Source organism: Colletotrichum spaethianum (assembly GCF_022836535.1).
Source record: "Colletotrichum spaethianum MAFF 239500 DNA, contig06, whole genome shotgun sequence".
NCBI lineage: Eukaryota > Fungi > Ascomycota > Sordariomycetes > Glomerellales > Glomerellaceae > Colletotrichum > Colletotrichum spaethianum.
Window position 1 is genome coordinate 390,823 of NW_026054776.1, and position 16,459 is coordinate 407,281.

Consider the following 16,459-nt stretch of genomic DNA (forward strand, 5'->3'; position numbering starts at 1 on the left):
ATCTTGTTGCTATTGGTGATAATGCCTTATCAATACTACAACTAGTACTTCGGACGGTGCCGTGGGAAGTGAGAATATTGGCTGCAGTCATCGGCCGAGCGCAGCTGTCTCCGGCTGCTGAAAATGGCGAGCCTCGGCCGAGGCAGCCGGTACCCTGTAACTCATTTCAACGAATGTGATTGTTCACTTTGGCTCGAAGCAATGCACCAACCTCTAGGCGAGATATCAAACTTCTGTTGAGATAACAACAACTGCGGAAAGCATATTAACAAAGAGGGCTGTCTCATACCGCATCGAATCCATCAAACAGTAACTTACCACACTTCAACACAGCAAAACCTATCAGCCATTCGTACAACAACGCCTCACGAGCCATCATAGCTTACCCACGATGTCCGCTGACGTGCTAAGTGCTAAATCTAACTTTACAGTCACCCCGGTGGCGAAGACTGCTGAGGAAAAATATAACTTTGGTGCCATTATCGAAAATGTGAACCTTGAAAATATCAGTGGTAAGCTTTTCATATGTGCGGAATATCAGAACAAGGTTGATAATGTTCCTAGATTCGGACGTCCAAGCACTATCGGACGCTATCTGGACACACAAAGTCATTGTCGTCAAGGGGCAGAAGCACATACACCCAAGTAAGCAGTGGGAGCTTGTCACCCGTTTCGATCCCAAAGCGCCGTTGGTGCACTCGCATGGTGATCTGGCAACCTTCAATTCGAAGGGTGGCCTTTTGTCAGTAAGTTGTCTGTAGATGTCCCGATATGTTTCAATTGGCTGACGAGCTTGGAAAAAGAAAAGTCGCGATGTTGTCGCCATCCCAGGGGTCGAGAATGTTCGGGTCATCGGCAAAGGGTATCAAGGAGAAGATCATTATGGCATAATCAACAAAACCATCAAGAAGCCACTCTCGCACGATTGGCACGATGCGACACTGCCAAATGAAGAGTTTGAGGCTGGCCATACCCGCTTCCAGCGCTGGCACGTTGACGCGCCTCTTTATGCCCGGGATCCAGCCTGGTTTACAACGTTGCGTTGCGTGAAGCGCCCTACGTCACCCAAGGTTGTGATTCACTGGGATGATGGAAGCGGGTACACCATGAAGTCAGAGCCTGGTCTGACTGCTTTCTTCAGCTGTGTTCAGATGTACGACCTCATGACTGATGAAGAGAAACAAGTCGCGGATCATTCGTGGGTGGAGTATGCGCCCCATCCCTACAAGTGGATGGGTGAATGCAAAGGCAAAGCCAATGGTCTCGGCGTGGTTAGCCAAGGCAAGGAATTGAGCCTCGAGGAGCTGGGTTCCTATGAAGAGGCTTCTATCAAGAAGTATCCAATGGTTTGGGTCAATCCCGTCACCGGCGAGAAAGCCTTTATGGTGCATGGGATTTGCGCTAAGAAGATCTTCATGCGATCTAACGCGGATGATAAACCTGAAGTCATCGAGGATGTTGTTCAAATTCGGGATTGGCTCAGACCAATCCAAGAGCGCGTGCTCAAGCCTGAGTACATCATGTTGCCCAAAGTTGAGGAAGGGGACGTCATCATGTGGGCGAACTACCAGATGTTCCACACGGCTATCGACTATCCGGATAACCTCGGACCGAGAACAATGCACCAGGCAAACATTGGGGCCAGTTCTGGGCCTGTAGGTCCAGTACCTATTCCGGTTGCGGCCTAAGAAGAGTCTGTTATCGTGGGTCATTGGTAAGCCAGAAACACAATAGACCGAACGGTCGTTAAAATGAAACATGGTTCTATCGAGGCCGATGATGGAATACAAAGGCTTTTAACATAGTTGTCGTCCAATTGAGCTTGTGACCATTCTTTCACTTTCGTACTCATACTGATGCTTCGACCAAGATAAGCCTTGTCCCATTCAGAGAACAGCCATCACCTTGCCCATATGTATCCATGCCTTACCCCAGCATAAGACACATGCAAGCTAAGAAAATTGATGGCACTGAATCCACTGGGAGGGTGATGAAAACAAGCAACTGTGGCCACACCACAGAGGCCCATCACTTTCGGACGTTCGGAGAGGGAATACTTCTCAGAACCATCCCGTCGTTATCCAAGCACATACTGGTGTTTATACCACGTTGGAAAGGGTCATGCCGTGCATTTGCCGCAAAAGAAAAACCGCTACTGAAGACCAACGATTGTGCCCTATATCTTACAACAGCAGCCAGTGAGTGAACGCGACATGAAGATTGATGATGAGGCTTATCTCGGTTGTCAATTACCTAAGTTGTGCCTCGAAAAAGGTGACGATGTCGGTCCCCATCGTCAATAATCCCGTTTCATGTTAGAGCCGACTTAGGACAAGCACTAGTGAAGCGAGATTTCTAGCCCTGTGACCGCTTCAACAATATGCGGCCAGACCTGCATGGTTACATACAAAATGGCCGATCCTCGAACCAAGTGTGAACTTGTGATTCGCGAAACGGCCAAAACACGGCCCACCAGGCTAGGAAAAAGTAACGTTAAGCGGGTGAGCGGCACACCCGGTTGGGGCTTCCGGGTGGTTTGAGTGAGGAGAAGCTTCTCCGCGACTGCGGGGTTGCCGTGCATCGGGGGCCCTGCGGCTATTGAAAAGGCGAGATGTTGCCGCTCTGTTCTTGTGAGATGGGGAAGACGAGAATTTTGTAGTGACTCGAAATAGTTTTTTGGTGTTTGAGGGCGGCGCTGTGTTCATAGCCATGATCCCAGCTCTCAGTTGGCCTCTACCTTGTACAAGCACCCTGTAACAACTATAACAACTATAAATATTTGATGGCGACAACAAGACCACTGTTAACTCGCCGTTGTCAATATTTCCAAGATGGCTTCTACGCCCGACGCAAAGGGCTCGCTGGCTTTAGGCCGCGATGATATCGAATCACCTGCGGTAAAAGAGGTGGGCTATAAGAATAACATGACTCAAATGCGACAATACATCTAATCACCCTTTCCAGGATTTCTCAGCCTTCTCACACATCCCAATCGACGCAGACGCAGAGAAAGCCCTACTCTGGAAGCAAGACAAACGCATTATACCGCTATCGGCGGGCATCTACTTCCTTTGCTTCCTCGACCGCTCCAACATAGGCAACGCAAAGATTCTCAACTCATCTTCGGGCCACGATATGCAGACAGAGACCAACATGTCGAACTACGACTTTACCATTGCTCTCATGATCTTCCTCATCGCCTACGCGCTCTTCGAGGTCCCCTCCAATATCCTCCTCAAGAAGCTCCGTCCCTCACGCTGGCTCGCCTTTCTCATGTTCTCTTGGGGTGCCGTCACCATCGGTCTCGGTGGAGCCAAAAACTTTTCGACCGTCACAGGCGTACGTTTTCTGTTAGGCGTGTTCGAGGCCGGTTTATTTCCCGGGCTGGTGTACTATCTTACCTTCTGGTACAAGCACGACGAGAGAAGTGTGAGAGTCGCCATGATCTTGGCGAGCGCGACTTTGGCGGGCGCGTTCGGCGGTGCGATTGCGTATGGGATTGGGCACATGAACCAGGTGCACGGCATGTCGGGCTGGAGATGGTTGTTCATTCTTGAGGGAATCCCGTCTTGTCTATCCGCCTTCTTGGTGTGGTTCTTCTTGCCAGACTACCCCGAGAGCGCAGGGTGGCTGTCGGAGCGAGAAAAGGATGTTGCACTGCAAAGACTGTACCACGAAGGCAGCAAGAGCAGCCACAAGAGCATGTCGTGGGAAGAGGCCAAGGAGACGTTGACAGACTGGAGGTTGTACGGTCACTATGTCGTGTACTTTGCCATGTCGACACCGTTCTCGTCGCTGTCGCTCTTCATTCCGTCCATCACTTCTGGACTGGGCTTCGTAGACCTGCAAGCACAGCTTATGACTGTTCCTCCATATGCAGCAGCATACGGTGAGCCTTACCTCTTAGTCTCACATCTGCACAAGACCTCCCCCACCTTAGAAGTTGCTGACACCCTCCTAGTCGTGCAAATCCTCGTCGCCTGGTCTGCAGACCGCTTCAACGCGCGCGGCGCGCACTCAGCAGCCCTCGCCCTCATTGGCGGAATTGGCTTTGTCATCTCGGCGGTGCTCCCGCCTGACGCCTACAATGCGCGGTACGGGTGTCTCATCGTCGGGGCGTCGGGGGCCTTCGCATGCATTCCGCCGCTGCTAGGGTGGCTGACCTCCAATGTTTTCAGCACGGCAGCGACCGGGCTCGCTATTGCGCTCAACGTCAGCATCGGCGCCGGTGGCGGGCAAATCCCGGGAGTCTGGATCTACAAGGCCGATGAGAAGGCAAGGGGCTACCCGACGGGCCACTGGGTGAACGCGGCGCTGCTGTTCGTGGTTGTTGTTGGGTGTGCCGGGTTGAGAGTGTACTATGGAATGCAGAACCGTCAAATTTTGAGACGAGCGGCGGAGGATGGGACGGAGCCGAGGTTGTACAAGTTATGAGATGTTGGCGTTGTCTTAGTGACGCACATTCCTATCTCCTAGGCGCGGATGCATACATGTTTCTGAGCGATCTTTCGGCCAGTGACCTCAATCAACTATGTAATGATAGACTATCCGTCGACTTTGGTGAACGTTCAGCTGTCGCACAATGGACATCTTGGCTAGACGCAGCCTAGAAACCAGTATCCCCACAATCAGTGTGGATTCATAATGACACGGCGTTGTGGCAGAGTGGTCTAATGCGCAAGACTAGAAATCTTGTTCCTTCGGGAGCGTCTGTTCGAATCAGGCCAACGTCGACTAACGATCTTTTTGCACATATCTTGCATACAACCATTGAAGGAGCTAAGGGTGGTGGTGAGCCACATGAGCAGTTATGCAGCCTTAATTATGGATAGCGTGATGCACCCAAACCGGTCGCGTGTTACATGGTTGCTTTCGGAGGAAGCCGACCGTGATAAGATGGGGTTGTTTGTTATTAAAAGCCAATCTTGTCTTCCGGCCTCAAGGTGCCCAATTCCCCAATTCCTCTTCTGAGACAGACCCTCGTCAGAGCCTATTATTATTTGGGGCCATGACAAGCTAGGGGTCATCCTAGACATCAGTTGCCCAAGTTACTAGGAACAACCGAGACGAGGCGCTGGAGCCATATCCATATCTAGTGGGATACCGAGCGAGGATAAACCCCCTTGCAGATTTTCGTCGACTCGACACCGTCGCCTGAAGCACGTCAGCCATCTGTCATTTTCCCGCTCTTTTGAAACGTCGAACAATGTTGTATTGAATGTGAAGAACCGCGGCTTGGTTGTGGCTGGTTGCTCTTGAGTGAGATTCATCAACGAGCGCGTGCAAGACTTGACGATTGGAGGGAAACGGCTCCCCCAAATCATAACCGCGACAGCTGAAAAGCTCGTTGAAGCCACAAGACGTCCACGGGCGACGCCAAACAAACGACACCATGCCCGCCTTCACAGTCCTCAACGGCAGCATTAAGACTCGGCGCGCCCGTGTCGTTGTCATCGCCCTCCTCATCATTGTGTTCCTCCTTTTTCTCAGCAACTCACGGCTCGGCAGCGGCGGTGGTTACCTGGATTCGGCGGACGCGGGACAGCCACAAGCCCCGGGTAGTGGGAATTCCGCTGCCGGTGGTGATGCCGTACAGCTCCCGCCGCCACATGGGAACCAAGACAAGGACAAGGAGCTGCCGGTTGCTCACGGCGAGCCCGACCCTGCGGGCGAAAAACTGAAGGCAGACGCTGACGGCGAGGACTCTTACCGCAACAAAGATGAGGAGTTGGTCAAGCAGCCGCCTACGGATGCCGGCAGGCCCGGCAACCCGAAGCCCAGCGATTCCGCGACGATGCCGTTGCCGCCGACACCGCCCGCAGACTGCGAGTCCTTTGAAAACTGGATGCGCAAGCGGCCCGGGCCGGCGTCTGAAGGCAAGCGCCAGTTCCCGCTCAATCGGCCCCGGCCGGAATGCCGCACCTTCCGCCTGCCTGCCATGGAGAATCTCATCACGCGCATGAAGGGTGTTATCAAGGACCCGGATCTGTACCGGCTGTTTGAGAATGCGTATCCGATGACACTGGATAGCATGGTGAAATGGCGCGGCTTCGCGAACGAGACGGACAAGCAGACGGGCGAGACGAGGATCACTGACCAGGAGCTCACGTATGTCATCACTGGCGACATCGACGCCTTGTGGTTGAGAGACAGCGCCGAGCAGATCAGCCCTTACCTGCCTCTCCTCGAAGCATCCGAGGACAAGGACTCCCTCGCGAGTCTCTGGCGGGGCCTCATCAACGCGCATTCCCGCTACATCATCATCTCGCCATACTGCCACAGCTTCCAACCGCCACCAGAGAGTGGCATCCCGCCCACCCACAACGGCGCCTATGTGCACAACCACCCGATGCCGGCCTACGACCCCGAGAAGGTTTTCGACTGCAAGTGGGAACTAGACTCCCTCGCCTCATTCCTGAAGATGTCCGTCTCATACGCCGAGAAGACGGGCGACTGGAAATTCTTCTCCAAGTATAACTGGGTCGACGCCGTAGAGGCTGCTGTTAACGCCGCGGGTGCCATGCGTCTGGGGACCTACTCCACCGAGGGCAAGGTCGAGAAGTCGGCCTGGACGTTCACTGGCTGGACGAACCGCGGTAGCGAGACGCTGACCAACGACGGCCTCGGCAACCCGATTAAGGAGAACGGCATGATCCGCACGGCCTTCCGACCTTCGGATGACGCGTGCATCTTTCAGTTCCTCGTGCCGGCCAATATGATGTGGGCCAAGTACCTCGAGTCCGCATCCGAAATCATGGCCAAGCTCGACGGCGAGAAGGCGCGGAAGCTGACGGAGGAGATGCGCGCGCAGGCGTTTGGTATCCGCCACGGCATCGAGAAGGACGCCATCGTGCACCGGCCCGGGTTTGGCGACATTTTTGCCTACGAGGTTGACGGGTATGGCGGCGCCAACTTGATGGACGATGCCAATGTGCCCTCGTTGCTGGCGATGCCATTGTGGAACTTTACACAGTCTAACTTCAAGCTCCCTGACCCGCCCAAGGGCGAGAAGCAGCGCGACTACGCCGAGGTGTACCGCAACACGCGCAAGTACGTCCTCAGCGACTCCAACTCGTACTTCATGAAGGGCCCCGTCATCTCGGCCGTTGGCGGGCCGCACGTGGGGCCCGGCAAGGCGTGGCCGATGGCGGCGGTGATCGCGGCCATCACGGCGTACGATCCCATCTCAGGGATCAAGGATGTCGAAAAGGAGGTCGAGGAGCAGCTGCGGATGGTGCTGGATTCGACAGCGGGCACGGGGGTCTTGCACGAGAGTGTCAACAGCTGGAACGAGAATGATTGGACTCGGGCGTGGTTTGGTTGGGCCAACGGGCTGTTTGGGGAACTACTCTTGAGAGTCGAGGACGAGGAGAAGAAGAAGAAGGGCGGCGATGGTGGACTTTTGGGGAAGAGTTGGCAGGATTCGCCGGCGTCCAACAAGGCGCCGTCAACCACGGTGAATTCGCGGTAGATATGACCATTTTACCGGCATAATTGTTTATAGGTGCATTTTCAGGTGAATTGGTTTGACCATGCTAGAGTGCCTGTGACTAGTTGCGAGCGCGATGCATCCTAACTCGGCATACAATGCTGCGCACTGATAGATCGTGATACCGCTGTTCTGCATGCCACGAGTCATCCTCGTGCCGGAGGAAAGTTGCAAAAATGCAAAAAAATCGACGTTGGCCTGATTCGAACAGACGCTCCCGAAGGAACAAGATTTCTAGTCTTGCGCATTAGACCACTCTGCCACAACGCCGGTTGATGATTGGGGAAATAGTCCACACTATATATATACTCAACTCAACCCTTTTCTCCGTTTGTTGAGTCAACTTCCAGATTCTATGCTGTCGATTTTCTCCAGTGATACAGGACTAGTCTCAAGGACTGCCTTTCTCGACTCAAGGCTTTCCTCCTCTTTTGTGTTTCTCCTATATCTCGGGCTCCAAAGTTGCCCAGAGAATGTCTGGGCAGCACATCGCTGATCGCTTGTTTACACCGAACAGTAGAAGATACCAATCGGCTTTACTAAGGGATGGCTCGAAAAGATGGGCTTAAATCAATTGATCGCACAACACTTGTCTGTGATTTTGCTCCTTCATGATGATAATGCACTACCCCGTCAGACTGTTGTAACTATTTATCTCTGTCCGTTTACATATATCTCCCAGATAGGTGACCAAGTGAGCCCACCCCGCCCATCCCGCCCATCCCAGCAGACGTCCAATCCTGCTCACCCGGATTCATATCCGTCCAAGGCTGCTGGCCTCCCGCCATGGGATCATAATACGCTGACTGGTCCCAGCCCATGTTCGCGTTCCATCCGGGCATCTGCAACGACGCCAAAAAGTTCTCCTGCATTTCAATCTGGTCTACCCCCTCATAGCCCCTCCAACCTGGGTCTCCGGCTCTCTCACCTCCGTCTGCGCCGCCACCATCTTTGACCACCTCTCCTGCCTCAGCTGTGCAATCTTCACCTTGGTCGCGCCGAGACTCCAGATGTTTCCGCGCCATTCGCCCTCGTCGATCGACATCTCCTGGAATGCGGCGTCGATGGCCTGCAGCTGTGCGATGACCTTGTTGAGGTAGTCGCCAACATCGAGCATCAGATCCGGCTGTGTCGAAAGCTGCGCCCTCAGCGCTGCGAGGACTTGCGGCAGGTTCTTATCCGGAAGCGTTGTCTCCCAAGGCGAGTTCCCCTTCGATGCGGCGGGTGGGCTCGACGAAGATGCGGGCGTGTTGGGGCTGATGGCCGCCTCTATGGCCGCTAGGGCCACATTGGGGTTATCTTGGGATGGGTCAACAGGATCCGCTTGTAAGATTGAAGGGTGAGTTCCTCTGGACGCCAGCCATGCCCATCGGCTCAGCATCATGACGGCGTAGACCATGTGAGACGCGGTCGAAAGGGTCATGCCGCAGAAAGAATCCTTAGGCAGAGCAAGCCAGGTGTCGAACCATGCCTTCAGGGCAGCGTTGGACTGATAAAATGCATCTAAAGCGCTAGTCGAGCCCGCACTGAAGGAGTCTAGAGACTTTGACAGCGATGCAAGCAGCTCAGCATCGATATTGGGGGGTTCGTGGATGCGAAGGCGAGCGGTGGCCATTTGTATTTTGAGATGAGCTTTGACTTATTAGTCCAGTAGGCCTGGGTATTGAAGTTGGACTTACGATTATGCCGTAAGCTTGGAGGCATTCCGGCCTGGAGCTTGCTGAATTCAGCTGTGAAGCCAAACATGTAAGCCGAGGCGGGCGCTCGACCGACGCTACCAAACTCTTCGTCGCAGTAGTCTTTGGACCTTAGATCCGCAACCCTCTCGCAGAGCCGTTGGATTTTGACAATGTAGATAAGGTACATGTCTGACTCGTATTCCCGGTTTTCTTGGAGTTCTCTTAGGCACTGCTGCATGTACCCCGAATACCTCAATGGGTCAATTTGGTGGACGTCCATGGCGATGCTATAGGTGTTAGGTGCAACTTGACCAAGACTCGAGGGGTTCAGTGGCTTACGAAGAGCTTAGATACCATACAGCCAGCAACACTCGCCTCTCCTCGTTCGTCCGTTCCCTCATCTCCCAAGGACGCATAACCAATAGCCTAGTCCGCTCGGGCAGACTAGGGCTCCTTTTCAGACCCAACTCACCTACGAGACATGCAGCCAGAGACACAAGCTGATTGAGCTGTGCGTGAATGATACAGTGGTGATGAAACCAGGCCATCATTACCACCAAGCCAAGAAGAAGGTCAAAGGATCTTTCGGATCTTAGCAGCATGTAGTCGGCAACGTGGTTCAATAGGCGGTACATCTGACCGCGCATCGACTTCATACTCCGGAACGACGACACCATCCGGATGGCAGCCATGAGGAAGGGTCTTGTGGCGCCGAGAGTGGCGGCTGACACACCATCCGGTACCAGCACAAACGGGAACCGTGGTGCCATCTCCTTACGGTAGACCTTTAGCAGGTTCTCGTCTGTATCGGGGGGTGGCGGAGCTTCGCCCGGCTCGGGTCTGCATATGCATGTCGGCGGGACGAACGTGTTGTAGGACTCAGGGATCTTGATAGGTCCAACTCCGGCTAGATCTGCCGTGCTACATGAGGAACCTCGGGTCTGCTCGTTAAGATCTGGTCCCGCGTGGCCAGGCGGTAGTGTGAAGGAGTGATTGGGGACAAAGGGTGTTTCTCTTATAGACGAGCCTAGCTGAGAGGGCTCAGTGTAAGGCGATAGGGCAGAGGTGCTACTAGATACCCGCAGTGAGTTGACAAGGCGGTTTAGACGATCTTCTAGCTGAGTTGTTTTCCTGCAGAAGCAGATGTTAGCGGGGTGCGAACGTCACCTCTCGAAAACTAGATCGGGCAGGTGTCCCTGGTCAACGCTTGTATCCCAAGTCTAGTCACCAGGTGCAGGAGTTGGAATTTGTTGGAAACGACCTGTGAATCTTGGCTACCTAGTCAGTTGGTTCGAAGGAGACAGTGTACTTACGAAGGTCGGCTCTGTCTTTTCTTCCTCGGTTTGTGTACCTGCTCCGTACACTTCTTGTACAGACGCTCACATCTAGCGGCCCAAAGGGCTTTCGAGTTAGACGACTTCCATAAACGGCAAAGTGTGATGAATAGTCCATGGTGTCGTGTTCACCCCGTTGGCGGAAACGGCATTGCCGGGTAGCGGAAGGGGATGCAGCCGACAACGATTCACATCCACCCGGATCATCGGGTGCGGACATCTGATTGAATCTCCGTCCCTTGATCGTGAAAAGCAACTATGGAGGCTTGCATATAATACATAAGGGTGTGGCTTTCAACATACCTGTCACACTTCGACCCCGGTGTCTCATTTGATCGGAGACACTTGGCCTTCGCCGACGCGCACTGGGCGCAAGCGGCGCCCCATTTCGCAACGGACGGCGCCCGAGGCCGTCCGGGTTCAGGGCTTTCTGTCGACCGGGACGGCGATGAATCAGTAGACACCATTCTCTTTACTCTCGAGTCCGCCGGTGCTCCAGCGATGGAGGAGGGTGTTATCAGAAGGGAACCTTGGGGATGGACTTGTCGGCGTCTCCGGTATTGTAATTGCTCCTCACAGTGTGTACGGTGGGAGGAAGGCGGCGATTCGGAGGTTTATCAAAGAAGAGGCAGTCCGCCGGGGTGGAAATGGAAAAAAGGAATGCCCTCGCGGGTCATCAGGCTGGTGCTGATATCTCCAACCCACTGTATCATCGTCCAATGTTAGCGACCGGAGTTTTCGCCGCCGCGCAAAAGTCCGATCCCTAAGCTGTAGGGCTGTGCAGAGCGGCGGGGTCACCCCGACCCTTTGGCATTAGCTAGAGTCCGAATGCGGTAATTCTGCTCCAGTGTACGCCACACCGGCGTACTGGTGCAGGAGTCGGGGTTTTCGATAAAGTCCGGTCTGGGAGCCAAGCTTTCTCATTTGCTTGTAGAAAATACAGTTGAAACGGGTTGATTTAGGTACGCTGCCGGGCATGATGTGGAGAATGATGCGTCAAGGGGCTCAGACTGCTTTTGATGATGAGAGCTCTGACCGCAGTTGCTGTAGTGTAGGAACGCAGACGCCCGGACTGAGTGGCCTCTGAAGAAGAAGCTCTGGCGAGGAGGTCGTCATAACATCCCACCGGCGGCTGGGCGAGCTTTTGCTGTTGTTTCGACCCGGTGAATCGTCCTACCAAACGCTAAGATGTCACTATACACTCAATCTCTTAGTTCGTCGCTAACTAGGCAAACGTGAAGGCGACCAGTTGCAAGGTTGATTGGTTTGTTTCATCTTATTACATTTGTATAACTGTCAAGGAGTATGATCCAAATCTAGTGTCTCTACCAAATCAACGTTCTCAGTCAAAACAGTTCAACGATGCTTCCTGGCCAGTCCCTTTTCTTCATCCCTACCCCTTTCCCTCCCCCGTCCCAGCGCAGCAAGCCTCTTCCTCACACCCTTTTTCTCGTTGGCAGTCATGCTCGCCACAGGCTGCGAGATGGACGACCGCCTCTGTCTGCTCAGCTGCGTCGACGCGCCGAGCGACGAGGGCGGTGACTTGCTGTGGTTCTTGGCGGACAGCTTCTCCATCTTCCTGACGGCGAAGAAGTTGGACACTCTGCGCCAGAGTTGCTTCGACTTCCCTTGGGTGAAGAATTCGTATATTGGCAGGGAGAGGGCGATGAGAAAGAGGGTTGCGACTAGACTTAGGACTATTGCTACGAGTCAGACTTTGGTTTGACGTGTGGTGGGGTGAATTGACCTACAGCATGAGAGGAGGAGGGTTCCGGCCGTGGTTGGCTGAGCCAGTCCGACAATGTCAATCTGGAAGATTCCTGCAGGAGCTTGTTAGTTCCTCGAGTTTCACAAAACCCTTTGGAGTTTTGTATTGCATACCAGTGGCCCAAGATATGGGCGCCTGTGGATGCACTGTTAGTGAAGCCCTACCTCGACGATGGGTGAGCACCTACAAACACGACAGTCGCTCCAGTGAAGATGAAGAGAATCTTGGACTGCTCGCTTGCAGACAGTGCCTCTTCGATGTTGGCCTCTCGCTGTCTCAAGTCCAACAAGGTGGTAATCTACGTCCTCATCGTCAGCCCGCATCTCCAAACATCATCAACACTTTTAACCCCTGATGCACCACCACACTGCGGAAAGGAGGGAAGGGCAACCCACCGAGTCTCGAACCCGATTCGCGTCCTCCTCCAATCTCTTGAAAAAGTCTAACGTGGGGTGCTTGTACGCCTTGACAGCGCTCTGCGTCTCCAGCCCCGTGAGCCTGCGGCCCGCCTCGGCCTCGCGGAACCCGTCAAACACGCGCTCCTGGGACCGCAACACTCGCTTAATCATGTTAATCTCCTCGCGGACGTCGTCAATCTCCTGCAGCAGCTCAATCTCCGCGCGGAGGTCGTCGAGCACCGTCTTGGAGGTGCCCATCTTGCTGATGGACGCCTTAAAGTTGGCGTAGCGCTTCATCACCTCGTTGGACTGTTTGCCACGCGTGCGTCAGCTTTCATCTGCCTCGAACCGACCTCTTTTGCAGCCTTTGTTTCGGGTTGCACATAGAAGACTGGAGGAAGGACACTTACGACATTGGCAATAGACGCCGCGAATACGTTGCAATAACTCCGCGGCCCCTCGAACTGGAAATGAAACTCCTCCTCGCTGTACCCCACCGCGCTCTCGAGGATGCTCTCAACGATGCGCATCATGTCCGTGTCGTCGGACCGGATGTCCCTCATGCCAAGCACGCGGTGTTTGATGCTGTTCAAGAGCGTCTTGGCGTTCTTGTTGTCCCACCGGTCAGGGAACGCGCTAATGATCGTGTCTATATCTCGGGGTTAGCCCTCCACCAAGGTTCTAATATCCCCGAGTCCCCGAGTCCCCGCGCGGAGGAAACTGAAAGAAGCGGGATCGGGATAACAAGGACGGGGAAGCGACTCACTGTCATCAATCTTCCAGATCCAAAGCTGCGCCACGACCAAGATCTGTTTCCTCCTCTCTCGATCCATGCGCCTCTTCTCCCGCGAGATCTTGGCTTGCACACTACTCGCCTGGTCCTGCCGCCCGGCCATCCGTCCCAGCTCCGCCTTGGTCCCGTCCGTCTTCTTCTGCTTCGAGCTGCTCTGCCTTGACAGCGTCCTCTGCACATGCCTGTCGAACGGGTTCGGCTGCTGCGTCGTGGTCGTCTGGCTCCGGTTCGCCCCATCCTCGGTCAGGGGTTGCTGGCCAGCCACGGACTCCGTCGCGTCCGCGTCGATCTTGGCGTTTCCTGCGGCCCCCGAAGCTCCCGCGAGGCGATTCTCTACGCGGCGGAGGTATCGGAATAGAACCTGGCTTTCGTTGCGCAGTGCTAGGTCCGTGGCGCTGAGGGATTCGTGATACGATTGGTCGAGCGACCGAGGGACGTGAAGCTCCGACTTTGTGAAGCTCGCACGCAGTTTGGCCATCGCGTCAAAGTGCGCGAGGTGCGGGAAGAGATAATGCTGCAGGTTCGTCGGCATCGCGCTGAGCGGATGTCGTTTCTGCGTCCCCGGTGGCGGTCCTCTCCTATCATTCCCCCCTCCGACCCCCACCATCTCAAGCGGGCGGAACATCTTCGTCTCGTCTCCAAGCTGCACGTCTTGTAGATTCTGCTTCGTGCCCTCGTCAATGTCAACATCGATAACGGGCAACACAACCGAGAACATTTGCGACTTGGGCGGCGCGGGCGTGCTCGGCCCTCCTCCAGACGGCATCCCGGGTCCGAAGCTCGCCTCAGGCGCACCACCGCCAGTACTACCGTCCGCAGCCGCCGCCGCCTCCATCTTGAAATGCGGCTTCCGATACGGCGCGTTGATCCGAATTTCGTGGAACGTCTCCTCGATGAACGCAATGATCCGGTCGCACTCGGCACCCGTCTTGTGATCCATCGCGCAGATTCGTTGCACGAGGTCCATCACCCACGCCACGTTGTTCGCGGGGAGGTGGAACCACCTCTTGACAGGCTTCTCGTCCTTGTTCCGCGATGTGTAGGAGCTCTTGCGACGCTGCTGGCTGACGTGCTTCCGCATCTCCTTCATGTTCAAACCTGTAGTCGGGTTCCCCCCCTTCCCGTTCGGAGGATGCAGCAACGGCGAGTGAGGGGGCGAGTGCGTAGGCGTGCGAACAGGCGACAGCCCCGGGCTCCTCACCGGGCTCGTCGCCCTCGAATGTGCCCTCGACCGCTCGGGACTCCTCGTCGGACTGCCCACGGGACTCTTCACCGGACTCTCCGCCGCAGGGAGCATCGGCGGCCGCGGGCTAAGTTTGATCTCCGTCTCCGGGTCGTACAGCATGTCCCACATGTTCAGACTCTCGAAGCTGCACTCGCTCGTCGGACACCAGAACAGCCCCTGGAAGTGGCGGCACGCGTCGATCTCGGCCTCCTGGTTCGGCTTCGACGGCGGACGCGCCCTTTTGGGACGCAGGTTCCAAGCGACGTTCTGCTTCGGCACAACCTGCGGCGAGTTGAACAGGTCCGCGATGGAGTTGCGGTTCAGCAGCTTCGCGAGGCTCTGCGGCGTCTCGCCCGTCGACGAGATGACTGTCGGATCGGCGCCGGCCTCCAACAGGTCGCGGACCATAATCTTGTTCTCGTTTTTTACGGCATGGTGCAGCGGTGTGCAGTCTTCTGTATCCCTGATGTTGACGTCGGCGTCTGCAGAGAGAAGTGAGGCCACGACGGCCTCGTGTTCGAACATCACGCCCGCATGCAACGGCGTCTGGTCGTCTTTATCCTGAAGATCCACATCTGCGCCGGCGGCGATCAAGATTCTAACGACCCCGTCATGGCCCTCAGACGCAGCTTGGTGGAGAGGTGTGCAGTATTCATTGCTCATGGTGTCGACGTCCGCTCCCTGCTCCACCAGCATCCTCACGATGGCTTCCCGTCCATGCCGCGCAGCAACGCTCAGTGGCGTAAAATCATTCGCATTCTGCGCCTCAATGGACACCAACCCCGTCGCAAGGAGCATCATCACCACGCCCTCGTGCCCGCCCCTTGCGGCGTCGTGGAGCGGCGTATCTCCCACCGCGTCCTTCGTCGCCGGGTTCGCGCCGGAATCAAGCAGCACACGGATGGCATCCTCGCAGCCCCTCCTGCTGGCAATGTGCAAACTCGTTCCCAGATCCTGGTTCGGCGAATCGACGACGGCCCCATTCTCGATCAACACGCTCACGATCCTCGCAAACCCGCTGCGACTCGCCTCGTGCAGCGGCGTCTCTCGGAAGCTCTCCTCCGCTCTCACGTCGGCGCCGCGAGCGAGAAGGGTCTTGACCACGTCCTCATGGCCGTTGCGCGCGGCGAGGTGGAGCGGGGTGCACTTGTCTGCGTCCTGGACGTTGATGTCGCATTCCGGGGTCGTCTCAAGGATGGCGTTGACGATGGCGTTGCGGCCTAGGCGGGCTGCGTGGTGCAGGGCTGTGCGCTGGTCTTCATCGCGGGAGCGGAGGACGGAGGGGAGGGAGGCGATGAGCTGGCGGACGTGGGCTTCTGCAGTTGCCGGATCGGGGTGCCTGTTGCGATGACCTCGATGAGTTGGACGTATGCTGTTGCGTGTTAGCGGCGTCTGGCGATGGTGAGACTGAGACTCGCCTTCTCTCATGGGGGAATCCATGGTTGATTCAGACTAGAGCGGCGGTTCGAGAATGCCTGGTAAGAACAATAACATGGGCACGGAAACAAAAAGACAATAGAGTCGAGCCAAATCCTCTTCAACAATGAGATTGAGTCCCGAGTGGCGCACCTCTATATGAGATGAACCGACACGAATGATTCATGTTCCTCTCTGGTGACAATCATCATGAACGGCTGACACTTACACGAGCGAGAATTACGGGCCTCAGTCGGTCCACCACCACAGCTACTAAGTCGCTGCCAAACTCTTACAGCATAGCATGTCTCAGAAATTCGACAAGTCTAATCCCGGGGCCTCAGTCCCCGGAATATC

The 16,459-nt window shown here is 55.3% G+C and overlaps 5 protein-coding genes and 2 non-coding genes across 7 annotated transcripts; 4 read left to right on the forward strand and 3 right to left on the reverse strand.

Moving 5' to 3' along the window:
* Positions 1-391: 391 nt before the first annotated feature.
* Positions 392-1,688, forward strand: ColSpa_03148 (putative dioxygenase; the record flags this gene model as incomplete). Its single annotated transcript, XM_049269360.1, has 3 exons — positions 392-512; positions 565-746; positions 804-1,688. The coding sequence occupies 3 exons, from the start codon at positions 392-394 to the stop codon at positions 1,686-1,688; spliced, it is 1,188 nt and encodes a 395-aa protein (XP_049125317.1).
* A 1,143-nt stretch (positions 1,689-2,831) lies between these two features.
* ColSpa_03149 (MFS transporter prlL) lies at positions 2,832-4,434 on the forward strand (the record flags this gene model as incomplete). The annotated part of the gene is made up of 3 exons (XM_049269361.1): positions 2,832-2,906; positions 2,965-3,889; positions 3,962-4,434. The coding sequence occupies 3 exons, from the start codon at positions 2,832-2,834 to the stop codon at positions 4,432-4,434; spliced, it is 1,473 nt and encodes a 490-aa protein (XP_049125318.1).
* A 217-nt stretch (positions 4,435-4,651) lies between these two features.
* ColSpa_tRNA_085 lies at positions 4,652-4,733 on the forward strand. Its single transcript has one exon. It is a non-coding gene; the product is annotated as a tRNA-Ser (tRNA).
* A 659-nt stretch (positions 4,734-5,392) lies between these two features.
* ColSpa_03150 (meiotically up-regulated gene 157 protein) lies at positions 5,393-7,471 on the forward strand (the record flags this gene model as incomplete). Its single annotated transcript, XM_049269362.1, has 1 exon — positions 5,393-7,471. One exon carries the CDS (start codon positions 5,393-5,395, stop codon positions 7,469-7,471), a length of 2,079 nt encoding a protein of 692 aa, XP_049125319.1.
* Positions 7,472-7,677: 206 nt separating this feature from the next.
* ColSpa_tRNA_094 lies at positions 7,678-7,759 on the reverse strand. The gene has a single exon. It is a non-coding gene; the product is annotated as a tRNA-Ser (tRNA).
* A 613-nt stretch (positions 7,760-8,372) lies between these two features.
* ColSpa_03151 (uncharacterized protein) lies at positions 8,373-9,448 on the reverse strand (the record flags this gene model as incomplete). The annotated part of the gene is made up of 2 exons (XM_049269363.1): positions 8,373-9,121; positions 9,169-9,448. The coding sequence occupies 2 exons, from the start codon at positions 9,446-9,448 to the stop codon at positions 8,373-8,375; spliced, it is 1,029 nt and encodes a 342-aa protein (XP_049125320.1).
* A 2,410-nt stretch (positions 9,449-11,858) lies between these two features.
* ColSpa_03152 (ankyrin repeat and protein kinase domain-containing protein 1) lies at positions 11,859-16,126 on the reverse strand (the record flags this gene model as incomplete). The annotated part of the gene is made up of 7 exons (XM_049269364.1): positions 11,859-12,187; positions 12,254-12,322; positions 12,384-12,405; positions 12,458-12,568; positions 12,666-12,977; positions 13,079-13,317; positions 13,435-16,126. 7 exons carry the CDS (start codon positions 16,124-16,126, stop codon positions 11,859-11,861), a joined length of 3,774 nt encoding a protein of 1,257 aa, XP_049125321.1.
* Positions 16,127-16,459: the final 333 nt, after the last annotated feature.